Here is a 17514-nt window from a genome sequence, read left to right on the forward strand (position 1 = left end):
GACAGCTCTTTGAGACCCCTTAAGAAGAAACCTTCCCATCAGAAAACATCACTTTATCTCTCTCCCTTCCATTTATTCATCTGTCTTGTAACATGACGGAAATATTTATACTGGAATGCAAGAAAACTTCAGTGAACCATTTAAGGATTAAAAATGCTTCTGAAGAGTCAGTATCTACAAGCCATTGCTACCTTATAATGCTGGTAAATTCAGACACTGTCAAATTCCTTACATATTTTAGAGTACATTTATTTTCCTTGAGTTTTACAGCTTTCACTATGCTAGACAATGGCATATTTCCCCTTTGCATGTTGAAACTGTAATTGCTTGCCTTGGCAACAAAATCCTGTAATTTCTATCCATGCCAAAAGTGTCTCTCTTCCTGTGTTATTGATCAAGTTTGCCTCAGCCATGGCAAAAGCTTGATCAGAAAGTGATAGAAAGTGAAGAGCTCCCTTCTGAGGGTCTGCAGAGTCAAGAGAAAAGAGTGAAGATACAGTGGGTTCTTTTATCAGCTTCCCAGTTTAGAAGCAGCTGAAAATTGCCCAGGTGTTCAGCCTCTATCATCACACTCCTATGAGGAACAAGCCCAGCACTTACTGTTCCCTATTATTACCCTCCAGGCTGGAGCAGCTCACAAAAGTCCAGGGCCTTCACAGGGTAGTTTCTGCTGGTGGTGTGCAAGTTTCAAAAAATGTGCACCAAGTCCCATTTCCCTGAACAGAACAGAAAAATCAACAGCAGAGACTCCACTTCTCAGAAATCCTGAGATTCTAAGAATCTACAGAAATTCTGTCATGCCAGAGACTTCTGGGAACAAGACATTTTATGACTTTTTTAACATCACAATCTTCATATTATCAAAAAAGGCTGGATGCCATTAACTACATGGAAGTTCAACTGCTGCTGAAATTTGAGGAACAAGGCTGCAACTCATCATACTTAGAGCTTTTTAAAAAATCAACTATAACAAATGGTACTGGAGTTCCAAAAGCTGAAATAATACCAGCCTTCCCACCTCTCTGAATCTCTGTAAGAAAAAAGTAAAGTCATAGGCCCTTCATTAGGACTAACATTTATTTCCATGCTTTTCTGTGGTTTTCTTTTTTTAATTACCTTAATTATCCTCCAGATATCTATAAATCTGTCCAACAACTTGCTTTGTATACTTGGTATTATACTAATTCCCTGGCTTCTCACTTCCTCCCTTTTAAAATAGGCACATTTGCCTGTCTCCAGTCTTGTATCTGTCCTTCAGATACTCAAAAATAATCTAAAATTTCACACTGCTACTATGTGTGTTTTACATTTCAATTTTTCAGTCTTTTCTGACTGCATCCATTACTTGTACACCTTCTACATCCTATGACCAACCAAGCCTTAGTATCATTTATCATCTTCAACTTACACCTAACATTTCATGAAATCATTTACATTTTGTTGTAAGAGAAAAAATACAGGCTGTTTATAAGGCCAAAATAAATGGAGAAAAACCTCCTCATGAAATCATCAGAAGTGATGAACTACAAATGACGTATGATACTTAAAACTACTGAAAATTAATGACTCTTGCTTAAACTGCCCCCAGCTCAGGTTTTTGGGTGGTGGCAGGAAAAAACGATCCTAGAACTTCTGAAGGACCCTAGTTCTTCTGAAGCTAAGAATGAAGGGGATGATGAAACTTCAGCAGAGATCCAGGGGATTTCTACCAGCACACCCAAGGGAAGGAAGGACTGCTGCAAAAGGAGCTTTAACTGCTACCTTTCATCTGACTTCATAGCACTGAAAACACTCTGGCAGCTGGCAAAAAAAAAAAGGAAAAGAGAGACTGTACTGGAAACATAAAAGGGGGTAAAACCAAGGAGTAAAGTCCAGTACTTGGACTCTGTGACATAAGCTAGGCACAGGGGAAAGTACAGACCATCTTCCACCACACTCTGAAAACATGAGAGGTATGAGGAAGGAAAAATTGCACTAATACACAGGCAAGAAAGAAAGGGCTTCTCAAAAATTCTCAAGGAATAATACACACGGCCCTAAAGAACACCATGGTTGAAAGCAGCTCAGAAATAAATAAAAGCCAACATGTTAAGGATCTATACATGTACTATGTAGCGCATACCTTAAAATGTGTGTGGGACCATGAGACACAGCATTCAGACAGAGGAGCTGTCATTAACACCAGCTTGGGCAGTCCTGCCCCTTCACTGGATTGACTCCCCTGCAGCTCCTGAAGAACCAGGACCAAGGCTGCACCTGAGAAAGTGTTACATACCAAGGTGAAGCAGAGAAGCAGCCTCTCTGAACACGCTGTCTGTAGGGCAGCTGGAGCACAGGATGAGCAGCCAGAGTCAGCAAGAGCCACGCCAGCCGCTCAGAGGGGGAGCAGGATGGGAGGGAAGGTGGAAAAGTAGGAATGCCAGGCACTAGCCACCAGCTACACTTTGGGGCTAATAAGAAGAGGTGTCAGTCGACTTCTGTTTCCCAAGGTGGGTAGTAAAAAAGCACGGGGGGGGAAAGGAGGGGGAAAAAAAAAAAAAAAGGAACAGTTTTTTTTTTCTACCATTTAAGAGTTATTACCTTCCTTTGTATCAAATACAGAATCTGTGTGGCTGTGGCAGAAAAATCCCATTTGCAGAAGAGAGATTAGCTGAACCATCACTTTCCTCAGCCCTGAGATCTAAAGTGAAAATCTCTTCCTCTTTCCTTCCCTTCTCCACTCTCAGGCCCCTATAATTGGTTGCATCATTTTAAACAGTTAAAAGCATTCCATTACACTTTCAGGTTTTGCTCATCTATTTCTAGCCCTATTTGGTTGCCACATCTTGTGGCAGTGTACTATGCCACTCTTGTATTAGCTACTTGCTGAACAGGCTCTCATTTGGACTAAGAGCCCAAGTAGCAGAGAGAGAAAAGGAGATGAAGGATTACACTTAACTGCACTTACTTTAAAAAAAAAAAAAAAAGGAAAAGGAAGATGACTGTGCTATACCTCTTAGTGAAATTAACTTCAAGAATAAAAGCAGAGCATATGAACTCAGGAGTTTTCACATTCCAGCAGTAAGAAAACAGTTGCTTTCTCTCACTTCTCTAATACTGGAGTAACTCAAACTCTCCAAACTGGCTCTCAGTGAGCACTGCTCTCAGCAAGCTTAAAGCATTCCCATGGCTCAGACCTGTGAATTCTTCTGTGACAGTCCACAGTGAACCCAGATGTGAAAGTGGTTCAAGTCACAGCAAAAAAGCCAGGTGATGTTCAATGTAATAAAAGTGTACATATATAAATAAAAATGTACATAAAAATGTACAGTGCCAGGTTAGAAATCCATCCTTCACATTAATATGCACACTGAACCAACAAAAGGATGGCCACTCCAAAAGGCCAAGACAATTTCATACTTTTAAGTATCACATTATCAGAAAAATGACAAGATCTATTTGGAATGTGGAGGGGTAAGTGGTACAGAGATGGAATGTCTCTTTGAAGGTGTGCTGAATCTTGTCCATTTTCCCATTTTTTGGACTACATTTCAGACGACTAAAGAAATACACGAGAAAAAAACAGTCTGGTGTTAAGTCTAAATTAGAGCTGATGAGTATAACTCTTATCATCACACTGATTCCTAATTTCCTGGTAGTCTTGTAGGATTAACCTGAACAAAACCACTGATGCAGGAGCACTTTCTATTACCAGCTCTGCAGCACTGATCCAAAGGCTTCCACCTTCTACCTGGAGGTGACAGAAAGCCTGAGTGACACAGTGAGCCATGTAAGATCTGCCAGAATGTCAGAGACATGGAAGAAAATCACCTGCAGGACCCATGCTCAGTCACCTGGAGGAAGTGTTGCTCCCCCTTCAGCATCAGTTTTGAGGGAAATTTCTGTGTAAACAAGGCAGGTATCAGACAAATCAAACATTTTCAGCCTGTAGCACTGCAGAGATTCAGACCAGCACAGCACTTCCTAAGTAAGCAGCACAGTTAATTAACTCTGTGTTGATTAATGGTGCTCTCTCACATCAAGAATTTATTGAGTCTGTTATTATATACAAGGTCATAATTGCCAAACAGCCACAGCTAAATACCATTCCTTGCAGTCTACCCCCTTAAGCATCATAACGTAAAATTAATTGGTACTTGTTTGTTAATTAATGTGAAATATTTTAAATCATGCAACATAAAACTTACCACTGCTCTTCTGTAAACAGACATGAATGAACAGAACTATTTAAATACCTTGGGAAGAACATTCCCTTTGGAATCAAGGTGGGATGCAGAGTGTCTTTGTTCTTTGTAGTGGGCTTTTCTGTGCTCAGGCATTTACCAAAAGCGTTATTCTTGAATAATTAGTCAGCAGTTATTCTTGTTCCATGGTGCACAGACCAGCAAACTATGCTCTTATGCAAGAATATGAGCGCCCACACCAAAATATCTCTTCAGAACAGTTATTTCGGAGTAGCTGTTTCAGTAAATTTCCAAGCACAACTGAAATCAGCTTATAGCAAATGATCCAACTTCACCTCAGCAACAAAGATCAAAAAGACACTTGAACTCCACTGTCCTTCCTGGGATCATTAAATCCAGTGTTAGCCACAATTCAGGGAAAGAAGCCCACAGGTTGGATCCCATTAGGGATTACTTCAGGATGGGGAAGCAAACGCTTTGCACACACATGGCCCCTTCCCAGAAGCAGGACCTGGGCAGTCACTGCCAGTAAATCTGCTCTGGCTTTACCCAACCTGTGGCAATTCCCTTCATCTCAAGGCAAGTCAGCATCCAGGCCTGCCTGGTGGTAGAGCAAGAAACCAGAGACAGCATCCCAAGCCTGGCTCTGCCACGCACGTAAGGAGAGCACCAGGGAACAGACCCCAACCAAGTAAAGCTCCTTGTGTTTCTGCAAGCAGGTCCACAACGCTCTAAGGGCTCACTGGCAATACAAAGCTTGTCTTCAACCACAGCTGTTTCCCAAAAACGGGGCACGGGCAGTATGAAGTAAGTCTGACTGGCTTTTCAGCTTGGTTAAGGCAGACCTCAGCAGAGATGGCTTTTACACTGATTCCACTTGACATGCTATGAACACCAGGGCTCAGCACAACTCTGTGGGGCAATACAACATGCATGAATTTATGCAATAAGGCACAAGCAAGCAGCTCTCCTCTGGCTGAGCAAACTGTTTATCCCTTACTGATGAAACCTCTATTATGGCCTAAAAAATACTGGTGCACAGGTTCAAGGTTAAATTAACATATCAGCTGAATTTGTTAAGATCAGGCAAAACTCTGGAGTGCTCTTTCCAAGCCTACTGCTTGAAAACAAATAAAATACATCAACAGAAGCAGCATCAGGAATAAAACAAATGCAACACTATGGTTCGAATTGTACCCACGGAGGTGAAGCAGTTATTTTTGCTGCACTTTTTCTTTTTTTCTTTTTTTAATGTTACAATATCCCAGCAAGTTGCAGTGCAATTCAGTCCAGCAGACTCTGAACTGCTCAACAATCTCACGGGAAAAGAAAATGCATAAAGAGATTTTCTTACTGCTGTGGCTCAGAGCCTTCCCTATTTGCTTGGTCCTACACAAGCAGCTGTACACAAGCCCTAGGAGAAAGCTTGCTCTATGCTAAAGCTTTTTGCAGGCTTCAAGCACTGAATTACACCTGCTTGTCCACCTCCTTTTAATTTTTTGTCCCCCAGACAACTGTCTGAAAGTGTGCAGTTCTTTAAAAGGTTGGAGACCATGTGTCTGCACAGAGTCATCCCTTAGGAGTCACACAAGGGTTTTCAGACAGTTGTTTGGAGCTGTCTTCAGCCAGCCCCGCGGGAACAAGAAGTGCTGAGGATCATGTGCCTGCTCTGTGGTTTGCTGTTATTTGTCTCTCCTTTTCCAGACAGCTCTCTGGTGAATCACAAACCTGCCTTGGAGGGCACGAAGCATGCATCAAAACCCCATTAAAGAAATGAAAACTCCACCCAGGAAGAGGAACCAGGAGATCCCAAATGCAATCCCTGATTGATGTGAAGGCTGTGCCTATGCCTGCAGGAAGAGGATAAAGGCAAAGCTTCCATAACCAGCTACCCCAGGTAACTGCACCTGCCCAGCTGCAGCTTGCAGGTGCTCCTGGGCTGTGTGATCTCCCCACCAACAGTGGGCAAATCCTCAGAGAACCCAGGTCTAGATAATTCATTCTTTGAGCTACACAGGTGACAAGGCAGGTTTAGCTAGGCTTACCCTTCTCTGTGGAGGAGGGCAAATCTGCTTGACCCCGTTTGCAGAAATGAAGTAACACTCCTTTGGGAAGCAGGGGGCATGCACCAATTGACCAGTCTTCTTGAAAATGCTTCTGGAAGGAGGAACTCTTTCTAATTAGAAACTAGATTTTATGCCTATTAATATTTACCTGTAATAAGAAGAGCTTAGTGAGAGACATGGGTGGGGTTTCTGAATGGGTTTAAAATGCCTGCTTTGTATTCTAGTGGATTACCTGTGTTAGAATTGAATTTAAATGTATTGATCCCTACTTAAGGAGGTATCTAAATGACTCAAACGTGGTATGGGAATCAGCCAGCATTATGTTAAACCACAAACATTTCTGCTGAAGAACTGTGCTGTATCCTCATGAGTTTGTAGTGTGCCAGCTGTGATGGCTGTTTAATGGTGTTTTCAAGACTGCTGAGTTTGAGCCAGACTTGAAACAGACCTTGTGTGAAATGCACTCAAAGGGCACCATCTAATCCACTGACAGGAAATTTTCAGATTTGAGGCTAATCTCCATTAATCTGAACAGCCCAGCTTTGCTGTATGTGTGCTCCATGGCAGTCAGTCAGTCCTGGATTATTAGGACATTTAGGCTAAACAAGCAGTATGGATGCATAACAGGCTGATCTCACTTTTACCATTTGTGCTGCCAGGACACAATACTAAGCCTATGACACAGGATTAGTGATCAAAGACAGCCACCCACAGCAATCAGCCAGAATAAGTCTTTACCTACCAGGTGACCTAGAAACCATTTACTAACAGAGCACTTGCTCTTAAGCAGCAGCCATGCTGATTTTACAGTTTACAGAACAAATATCTAAAAAAAAACCAGTACGTTCATTGAATTTAGCACTGTACTATGACAACACATGCCACCATTCATTTCTCACCTTGCAGCATCATGAGATTGGCATCAGCCCACATGGTAAACAGTGTTAAAACAACCTGCAGGAAGGAAGGGCATCACTGTGAATCAGCCACTGAAAGAGGTAAATCAGGATCTTGCTCCTGCTCTGTCACCAACCCCCTTCTCAGCTTGACTAAAGTCACAGAGCTCCTCTCCAGCTGTGAAAAGGATAACAAGCACCTTCTCTTGGCAATGCCACCAGCTACACAGCACCTGCCTTCTCCTCTGCCTCCTCCTATCATCCCTCTGCCTCAGCTGCTCAGGGCAACTCTTCTCCTTCCACCTCCCACTCTCCAAACTCTGAAGCCACCTTGGCAGCTTCTTAAGGGAAAAAAAATCTCAGATTCATGTCCAGCCAAGGATATTGGAGCCACAGGCTCCACTTGCAGAAAACCCCATTAGAAGCTGGGCCACATCTGCTAAAGAGGAGCAGGACTGTGCATATAGCTAAAGGATCAAGGCTTGTTTACATTAAAAGAAAAAAAATACTCCTCACACTGGGCTTGATTCATACAAGCAGGGTGCAACAAGATCACTCACCTAAGCCTGCTCCTCTCAAACTGAGGCAATGGTTGCAGAACCTGGCACACCACATTTACTTCACTGGTAGAACACTTTGGAAATGTTCCTGGAGTCAATGACTAAATAAGTCCCTCTCTTGATTTTAAATTGGAGATAAGTTCTGCATGTTGCATTGGCAAGCACATGGAAACAGCTGGAAATATGTTCTGTTATTTTTTACCCTGGGCATGCTGAACAACTGAAGACCACACAGAGCAAATCAGTGTTTTACAAGATAATACTGTGGGATTCTAGCTTCAAGATGCCAGGCTCCTTGCTGGCACCAGTTCCCATGGCAAGAGAGCTGGCTCCAGCAGTAACACCAGCCCAGCCTGGTGACACCAGACAGCTTAGTGCACCCATCTACTGCTGCCAGCAAGACCCAACAGCACAGGCACAGCTTTGCTGCGCTGCCTTATTGCACAGAAGACAAAATAAATAACCTGTATTACAAAAGCCAAACAAAACAAACACCTAGAGAGGCAAGAATAAAAACACTAGTGAAAAGGATATGATGTCCACCTTTATCTCTAAGAATATGGGGGAAATTAACTTTATGCATAGAAGCACAGCGAAGCAGGTGCTACCACCGTGTTACTATAAATATGAAGCAGCTTCCCCATATTCCTGCAAAGTTGGTCTAGATTTGATACAGCCAAAAGCAAAACTTCATTTGAGGATGAGATTTCAGAAGGCAATCTGTGGCCCTTTCACCTTGGAAAAGCAAGGAGCCTCTCACATTAAAATGATGCTGTGGTAAAATGGGTTATGTTCTCTATCTGAATGGTATTATCTACATTATTAATGACAAAGAGCATATAAAAGCTTATTAATGATCACACTCATTTCCTTTCCCAGAAATTATTTGACCATATTTAGAATGTGGAAGATTGTGCACCTAATGCTGCAGCTGAATGGTGCTTTCTCTTCAGATGATACAATGAAGATACAATACTTGATTTTTACATTTTTACTCTTAAATTTCTCTAAGTTACATGCTCTTTACTTCCGGAAATACTTCATTTACAGAGACATGTAGTTAGGGGTTCGAGATCAAGTAGACACCAAACAACTGTTTTGCTAAAGCTTTTGCATGGACAAAAGACATTTGTTCAAGCAACAAGTTATAAAATTACAAAGGCTGCAAGACGGGAAAAAAAAACAGCCACATAATGAGATCCAAAAAATTGCCAGAATAAAAATCCTAACACTTGAGCAGAAAATTATTCATCACTAGAGATTATTTGGAGACTTTGTGCCATTAAGGATATCAACACATGGCCCTTGAAGCAATCCTACACATACATAATTCAATAACACAAAGGTTTTCCATAAGAAACCCAATTCCTTTATGGAAAGGAGCTGAAGCCTTAGCTCAATAAATAGATGCCATCAGGTACATCAGTTAAGACCATACGCAGGAGTTAACTGCTCTGGTTTTGCCTGCTTCCTCACAAAGATGCAGCAGCATGCAGCTGCGAGGGGGAAGTGGGGCTTTGTGAGGGCATTCTCCCCAAGTACTCTTTTAAAAACAACAGAACAAGCCTTGACAAATAATTCCAGCACAAAAATGCAGGTCCGTATATAAAAACCAGCTCATAACACGAAGAACAAACATCAAGCAGACAAGCCTGCTAGGCCAGGAGGTTCAGCACTGCATGGAAGAAATGCACTCAACAGCCTCCATTTTTGGTTGCACATCTGCAGACAGGAAAGATTTTTCTTCCCCCAAAAGCAAAACACATGCAAATGTCTGTCATCAAAAAGCACTCGCTCTTTCAGAATGTCACAATTACCTAGCCACAACTGAATGCTATAATTTGTTGACCAACTCCTTGCAAACTTCCAAGAATGACCTCAAACCCTTGGTTGAAACTGCAAAATAATTTCTCCCCTTTAAACGTAATTTTGTAATGCTTTGATTCCCACCCATCACCAGGCTGAAGGGCTCCAACATGCTGCAACATATTTCTAGTGCAGTGAAGAAAAAAATGCTGAAGCCACAGACAGCAGCTGTGGGAACTTGCCAGCCCAAGCTTTCCAGCTTACAAAAAACAAAAAGCAAAAAACAAAAAACAAAAACAAAAAAAAATTTCAATATGGGAACAGCCATAAAAATGCACTAAAGGGTTAAGATACAGAGGTAGTCTGCCAGCAGGTTTAGCTCACCTGCATGTTCTGCAATGTACAGAGGCAGTATGTGAAATAGTGCATTCAAGAAGAGCAGGAATAAAAACAGAGGAAGTGGTCAGAATATATCAGAATATACTTTGAAACATTTGCCTAACAGGCTTACACCTACAATATCTGTCTCTTGTATGCATCTGTTGACACCAGGTTAGTATTAGCACCTGTATTAGTACCACTGAAAGGAAAAAATTCTGGAGAGAGATTAAAAAAAGTCTAAAGACATAATATGTTAGTTGAAGCATTAGTTATTAGCCTGAAGACAGAATTAACTCCAACACTGGCTCCTAAAGAGTAAGCAAAGATCTGTTAATGGTAGGGCAGCTTCAGGAAGAGGAGACAGCACTTGGCCTGCATCCTCCTGGAGCAGACCGCAAAGCCAGCACAGGGAAACCCTTCCCATCACCAACACATCCCAGCCTCTGCCTCTCCTGGCAGCAAACAAGCAGGATCAGCTACACACAGACCTCTGGAAACAAGGCTTAGGAGTTTTCTTTGCTTCCAGGGGTTTGTTCCCCAGCCCAGCACTGCGTGGTGCTGCTGACAGAGCGGCGCTGACCCGAAACTGCGTCCAGGGGAGGAACAGCACGTGCAGCCACTGCATCCAGTGACCTGGGACACTGCTGTTCCCAGGTCACAGAAAACATCTGTCCACCCTCCAGCAAGGATCCAGATAAAAACATCACCTTCCTGGAACCCAGCCATCACACAAGCGCCCAGGCTGTGAGCAAAGTTTATTTCTCTCCTAAATGTAGCCATGACAATGACATCTTCATTTAAGAGATGAGCAGGAGGAGGTCAGGAGGCACTTGTCAGGCATGGATAAAATACCACAGCTCAAGACAGCACAGGAGGGTAAGCCCTGCTGGATGCCATCTGCAACTCAAGAAAACTAACACCCTAATATGACAGGCACAACGCCCTCAAAACAGGCAGACATCTAGACACAACCACTCCAAACCTTCCCAGCATTCCCAAAGAGCAAACCTCTGGAGGCTTTCTCTGCTAAAGAAGTATCTATGACATACTTGAGCACGCTACACCATGCCAGAAATTCTCCTGACTCCACTACTTCTTTTTTACCTTGAAACAAGTTTCAAAACTATCAGGAAGTAAAACACTGCAGAAGCCATAACAAAAAAAAAAAAAAAAAAAGCAGCTTCCCCTTCAAGCCTGTGTCTTGCTCTCTTTGGTGACCCAAAGCCACCTCCTCTGACCATCCCTGGAAGCATTTAGGAAGAGTGTAGGGACATAGTTCAGTGGTGGTCTATACCAAAGGGCAGCAACCATCACTCGTATGGGTCTGAACAAGAGCAGGAATTCTAGCACATCCCAGTTTTTCCAAAGTTTTTATTTTATTTTAAAAAGCATGGAGCCATATCTCACAGTATGCAGGATACCTAGGAACACCATGGCTCTAGAGAGACAGTGGCAGCCCCAATGGAGTTATTTTGGTCCCACTGCATTTTCATTCCACACAAAATAATAGACATACGCTCCTATGGGTAAATTCCTGCTCCTTCCTTCCCCACAATTACCTTAGTTTTGTGGCTGAGTATTTTGTACTAAAAAGGATTATTTCTTTCTGGCTGTGAACCCTTTCGAAACCACTTAGAAGACTGCAAATTAATACACACACCTTAATATTATCCAGTCATAATATGAAGAGGGGAGGAATCGTGACATCTCATGCCACACCAAATTGACTCATGGTTCGCCTGTGGCCACAGGGCACAGGTTCATTACTCCTATTTTATACAGTAGATTCAGAGGCATTTTCTCAGATGTTTTAACATGTCAGAGAGAAAGGACACACAGGAAGACTTTACTGTCAAGTGAATGATTCTGAAATAAGTTAGACACACCATCACTTGGAAATGTAATTGATTTTGTTAGGAGACTATTTGTTACTGCTCTATTCATTTTGGTTTCAAGTGTGTTCAGACACAAGTCCAGCCTTTGCCCAACGAATTTTTATGATCTTTTACATCTGTTTAAAATTATTTAAACACCTGTTTAATGCTGTTTCTTTGTGATCATAATAAAAAAAAAATCCTGATGGTCAGCAAAGAACTGTCAAACACAGGAAAACATATGGGAAGGGGAGAGAAATGGTCCTTTCAGTTCTAGTCACACTGCATTACCCTCAGCAATCAAGGACAACAGGCAAAATACCAAGAGACAAAATGAGGGCTTGCAGTTAAGAGCAGCCTAAGTACATACACTACCATTCATCTGGGCTCCATTACCTTTATGCATGCACATGCATGCTTGTGAGGGCAGCCTGAAAGTAATTCTATTGTTTTGTACATACAAGGCCTGGGCTGGTGACACTGAAGTCACAGTAAACTATGACCCCTCCAGGTGCACTGGCCCAAGGCTAGCTAGAGCCTGTGTCTGTCTCAGATTTACAGCAAGCTTCTCACTGAATCTGGCAGTGCAGGCATGAAACCACCAAGCACATCTCTTAAAAGCAGCTACACAGGCTGCACTGCCTAGATAACTTCCCATTTTTTTTTTTTTTTTGTTTATGGAAGACCTTCTCAGTGTCTTTCAAAGACAGGATGATACCTTTCCTCTGCAAACACGCACCACTATAACCCACAGCAGGCAGTGGAGAGCTTGCATCAGCCTCTGACAGGCATCGACACATGTCCCACGCACACCCCGCTCTGACGGGCACAATGGGCACATTTGTGCCATGGAGGTGCAGGCAGAGCTGGCATCCCAAATCAAACCATGCACAGAGACACTTTGTTGGCTTTAAATAGAAAGGAGATGACAGAGTCAGCTAAAGAGACAACCTGAAAGCCTGAGGGCAGAGATGGCAGCTCTGCAAGTAAGGCCCCAACTGGCAAGGCAAAACTGAAAATGAAAACTACAGAAACTTTAGGTTCTTCCAAAATAATTTTCCAAAAGCTGAATCACAGAAGTTTACATACAGAATTATTTTAAGATATTTTACCCTCTCACACAGTGCTGACAGGAGCAATTGTCTGTTTGCTGCCCAGAACCAGCAGTGGAAACCCTGAATATGAAAAGCACACTCGACGGGACATCAGCTACCAGGCTCTCTCCGGAGAAGTTTGCAGGTGGCAAACAAACAGTTCTCAAGAAACCAGGTTACTTGGTGCAAGTATGAGGAGTAAGATGGGCAAAGAACTGCAAACAGCAGGCAGGGAGAGCTGCAGCAGGAAGAACCCTCCATCTGCTGATTCCTCAAAGGATAAGAGAGGTGGGTCCAGGCAACAACTGCTGCTCAAAAAGCAGCCACGAAAGCCACAAGCAGATCAGTGCCTTCACCCTTTGAGAGCACCACTCACACCTGAAAGCTTCTGGCTGATCACTTTTTGGAGCACTTGTCTTCTGCTCCTTCTGAACTTTAACTTAATTGCAACTGTTAGAGGCTTTTGTCACAAACAACTGTACCCTCGCACAATATGAAATACTAATGCTTATTGAAATGGAAAAGGTACAACCAATGACTTGGATAGGGAACAGTACAGCGATAACTTTTAGAATTGAAAAGAAAAAAAATGTTTTTTTCAGTCCTTAAAACAACTTGCACGCTTGCCGTAATTAACATTCACTGCAGAGATGCTAAAAAAAAGATGCTAAAAATGTGTTAAGATTTAGAGCAAGTTTTGCAATATTTGTATATGACAACATAAATATTTAGAATATCAGAATGTTGACAAATGCACAGTCAGATTATAATCCTATGAATTAGTTTAAGATTTATGAGTTATTTGAGCTTGTTTTCTGCTTAACATTTAGTCATTCAAAAGTGACAAGTTATATGCCTGAAAAAAATTCATCTTCTAGAAACAAACGATGGTAGAATACAATTCCTGTGGTTAAAGCACTTGCAGGTTTCTCTTGGCTCAACTGATGAGCTAGTAATTACCATCACTGGAAGCAAATTCAAGTAACCTACAGTAATGCTAAACTCAAACTAAGATCTCCTGCCTAACAAGTGAATGCAGGTTAAAGAACTGATAATCTCTTTTAAGGTTTAAGTGTAGCAATACTTTGGCACCTTTCAGCTATATCAAAAAAGCAGCAATTATTTACATCTGTCTGTCTTCAAAGCCTGTATGAGAAGTGGTGTGATTAATTTCTCATCTGTCTGAATAGCACCTGTGCTGCCGGACACATTGGTAAGAAAAGCCAAGCATGGAGACAAGGAGGAAACAGATCACTTAAGAGAAAAGCCTGCTTGAACTCCCAGCAGGCAGATTCTCCAGTCATCTCCTCTATGATACTCTCCTCATTGGTCAAAAAAGTCGTGTATCCAGAAGGAAGCATGTGCTACGCAAATCCCAATGACAGCAGAGAGCTCTGGGTGTCAGAGTCAACCTTCCCTGAGCACCGCAGCTCAGACCCGAAGCACCTCACGCTCGGTGCACAAAGAGCAGCCCACACTCACTCACAGCAGCCCAGGTCCTGGCAGCTGCAGGGACGTGTGGACACTCCAAACCTCACTGCAGAACATTGTGAGCTGTGGCCTCTGGTGTTTAAGGAAAAAAAACCAAACAACAACAACAAAAAAACACCGTTTCCTGAATCGCTACAAGTTATTACTGTCACAGCTGCCTCAATCTTCAAGAGCAGGAAGAAATGAAGAAGGAGCCTGCTCCCACAACCCCAGCGAGCCTGAGTACGCGCAGGAGCTGCCACAGGAATGCAAACCTTCCCAGATACATCATTGTCCAGAACAGATCCACCTCTGCTCTGACCGAGTCTATCTATAACCACCCCGGGCTGCTGCCACCGTGTCTCTGTGCTGAAGGGCCAGCCTGGGGACAGCGCTCCTCCAATCTGACACAGAGGAGAAGCAGAGCCTGCCCCGACGCGCACAGAGCCGCTCAGGGGGCAGGTGGGGACGGCTCCGGGACGGGGAACGGCTCCGGGACGGGGAACGGCTCCGGGACGGGGAAACGGCTCCGGGACGGGGAAACGGCTCCGGGACGGGGAAACGGCTCCGGGACGGGGAAACGGCTCCGGGACGGGGAAACGGCTCCGGGACGGGGAAACGGCTCCGGGACGGGGAAACGGCTCCGGGACGGGGAAACGGCTCCGGGACGGGGAAACGGCTCCGGGACGGGGAAACGGCTCCGGGACGGGGAAACGGCTCCGGGACGGGGAAACGGCTCCGGGACGGGGAAACGGCTCCGGGACGGGGAAACGGCTCCGGGACGGGGGAACGGCTCCGGGACGGGGAACGGCTCCGGGACGGGGAACGGCTCCGGGAGGGAACCGGCTCCGGGAGGGAACCGGCTCCGGGACGGGACCGGCTCCGAGCGCGCAGAAAACAGGCGCACAAAAACTTCTGCTCTCGGTCCAGGAGGAAGCACCACAGCCAGCTTTGAATGTGTCCTCCCCCTCCTCCACTCCCTCGGAAGTGAAAGAAAGAGATCGGTCGAAGAAAACTAAGGAATTTAAAAGAGATCCATCCAGAAGGATGGATGGAGGTAGCCCAATACATCCCTCTATAAGCAACAGGAAACCTACATCCACAAGGAAGAATTATCAGCCTGTCTTGTCATGTCCCAGGCCACAGCCTGACCAGGAACAAGGACGAGCATTCACCAAAATTCTGAGCATTCTCAAAGTAGGCACACTGCAGGGTGTCACAGCGGCTCTGGGGAGCCTCCTCCCTCTGTTTTGAGAGTTCTTAGAGAAAACGAAAAGGGAGAACCCTAAGACAACAGCCTACCATTTTTCTACGGCATTACAGGTTTCACCAAGACATTATTTACTTGACTTAAATCTATTTTGACTTCTACTGCTGCTGCTGCTGCTGCAGCGAAATTCTCTCTGTAAGATGTCAGCAAAGGTTTAAAAATGCTAAATGCACTAAATTCAAGGTCCTCACTAAACATGCAAAAAGCACTGAAATGGCATTGTTTTGGTCCTTTGTAACACATGTATTTTTAATGTTAATGCTTGTTGTTTGGATATTTAACACACAGCTCCTACCTGAATCTCATTTATGAGACTCAGTCTGTGCACCAGGGGGTAGTGAAGCCTCATGGTGTGAAACATTTTCTTTACCACCCATAAACATCAGATCTAAAGATGAGGAGGATATTCAAGGGACGTGTCAGGAGGCAGCCCATAAATACTGCCTTCTGTTACACACGAAAACATGTTATAGTCTGGTCCCACGGAATCACTTCCATTTTAGAAGCAGTTTTACCATTTGCTGCTTTCAAAACTCTTTCCAATGTGCTATGTGGTAGCTTTCTGCGTGTGGAAGATTTTTTTGGAAGAGCATAAATAGACTGTGAGTGAGGCTTGTGATCTCCAGGTACGGGGATTTGGAGAGGGGTTGGGCTGCAGGCAGTCCTGAGCCCCACAGAAGGGTCTGAAACTTGCAGGACACCCACGCTGCTGATCACAGGAGGACCACGCTGAATTAAAAATAGCAGATTAAAGCACGCAAAGTGTGTAACAGTTGGTAGAGTATATGAATATATCAGGATGTGGGAGTAATAATATCAATTTACTAAACGTTTATAAATACTTTTAGCTACCAGCGATAAGAAGTATTTTAATACTGATTACAGCTGTTCTGCCCATTGCTAAATTTAACACGACCCCAGTGTTAATACTACGGGGTTTCCTAGTAGCCTGTGAAGAAGGGCAGCAGCTTATCCGAAGAGGGACTTCCTAAGTAAAAATGAAAAATTATTTCTACGTATGGCACGGCAACGAAACGACGGAGAAAGCCAAAGGAACGATAAGCAGAGCCGAGAGGCCTTTCGAAAGGAGCAGACATCCACCTCCATCCCGCCCCGCCGGAGGGAGATGTCAGGGTTTCACCGGGGACCGCGGGGCGGCAGCTCGGCGGGGACGGGCGAGCGCCCGGTACCGGTACCGGCGAGCTGAGCCCTGCCCGGCCCCAGCCCCGAGCCCCCGGCCCGCCGCTCACGGACAATGTCCGCCGGGAAGCGAAGAGAAGCGCTGCGGCGGCGGGCGGGGGGCAGCGGGGAGCCGGCAGCACTCGGCGCCCCCGCCAAGGGGGAAGGGCCGCCCCCGGCCGCCCGCCCCGCCCCGCCCCGCCGCGGGGGCTGCGGCTGAGCCCGCCGCCCGCTCCCGCCCGCCCCGCGGCGCCCACCTGGTCGGCGAGCTTGAGCACGGCCATCCTCCGCCGCGGCTCCCGCGACCGGCGCTGCTGCTGCTGCTGCGGCGGCGGCGGCGGCTCCGCTTCGCGGCGGGGCGGGGGCCGCCTCGCCTGGTCCGGCCCAGGAAGCAGGGGCGGGCTGGCTGCCGCGCACGGCCGCGCCGCCACCGCCGCCTGCCGCCGCCTTTGTTCGCGCCGGCGGCCGCCGCCGGAGCGGAGCGGAGAGGAGCGGAGCGGAGCGAGGGCCGCCCGGGGCTTTCGGCGCCCCCGCCCCGCCGGGCAGCGCGGGGGGCGGTGCCGCGGGACCGGGCGGGACCCGCGCGGATCCGCCCCGGCCGGGGGCTCGGGCACCTGCTGCGCGCCGGGGGTCCCGCAGCGGGAGCGGGAGCTGCCCCGGGGGCACCGCGCCGCCTCCGCCCCGGAGCGCCCAGCTCGGAGGGCCCGGGCTCGTTCCCGCCGCGCTGAAGGAAA

The 17514-nt window shown here is 45.5% G+C and overlaps 1 protein-coding gene across 1 annotated transcript in view; it reads right to left on the minus strand.

Annotated features, from left to right (window-relative positions):
- The window catches only part of ANKRD44 (ankyrin repeat domain 44), a 130562-nt gene extending 113493 nt beyond the window's left edge, over positions 1-17069 (minus strand). Inside the window, exon 1 of the mRNA XM_062498744.1 lies at positions 17038-17069. Coding sequence (XP_062354728.1) covers positions 17038-17064 — 27 coding nt within the window. The 5' untranslated portion in view covers positions 17065-17069. The remainder of the gene's footprint in view (positions 1-17037) is intronic.
- Positions 17070-17514: the final 445 nt, after the last annotated feature.

This window comes from Cinclus cinclus, chromosome 9 (genome assembly GCF_963662255.1).
Source record: "Cinclus cinclus chromosome 9, bCinCin1.1, whole genome shotgun sequence".
Taxonomy (NCBI): Eukaryota; Metazoa; Chordata; class Aves; order Passeriformes; family Cinclidae; genus Cinclus; species Cinclus cinclus.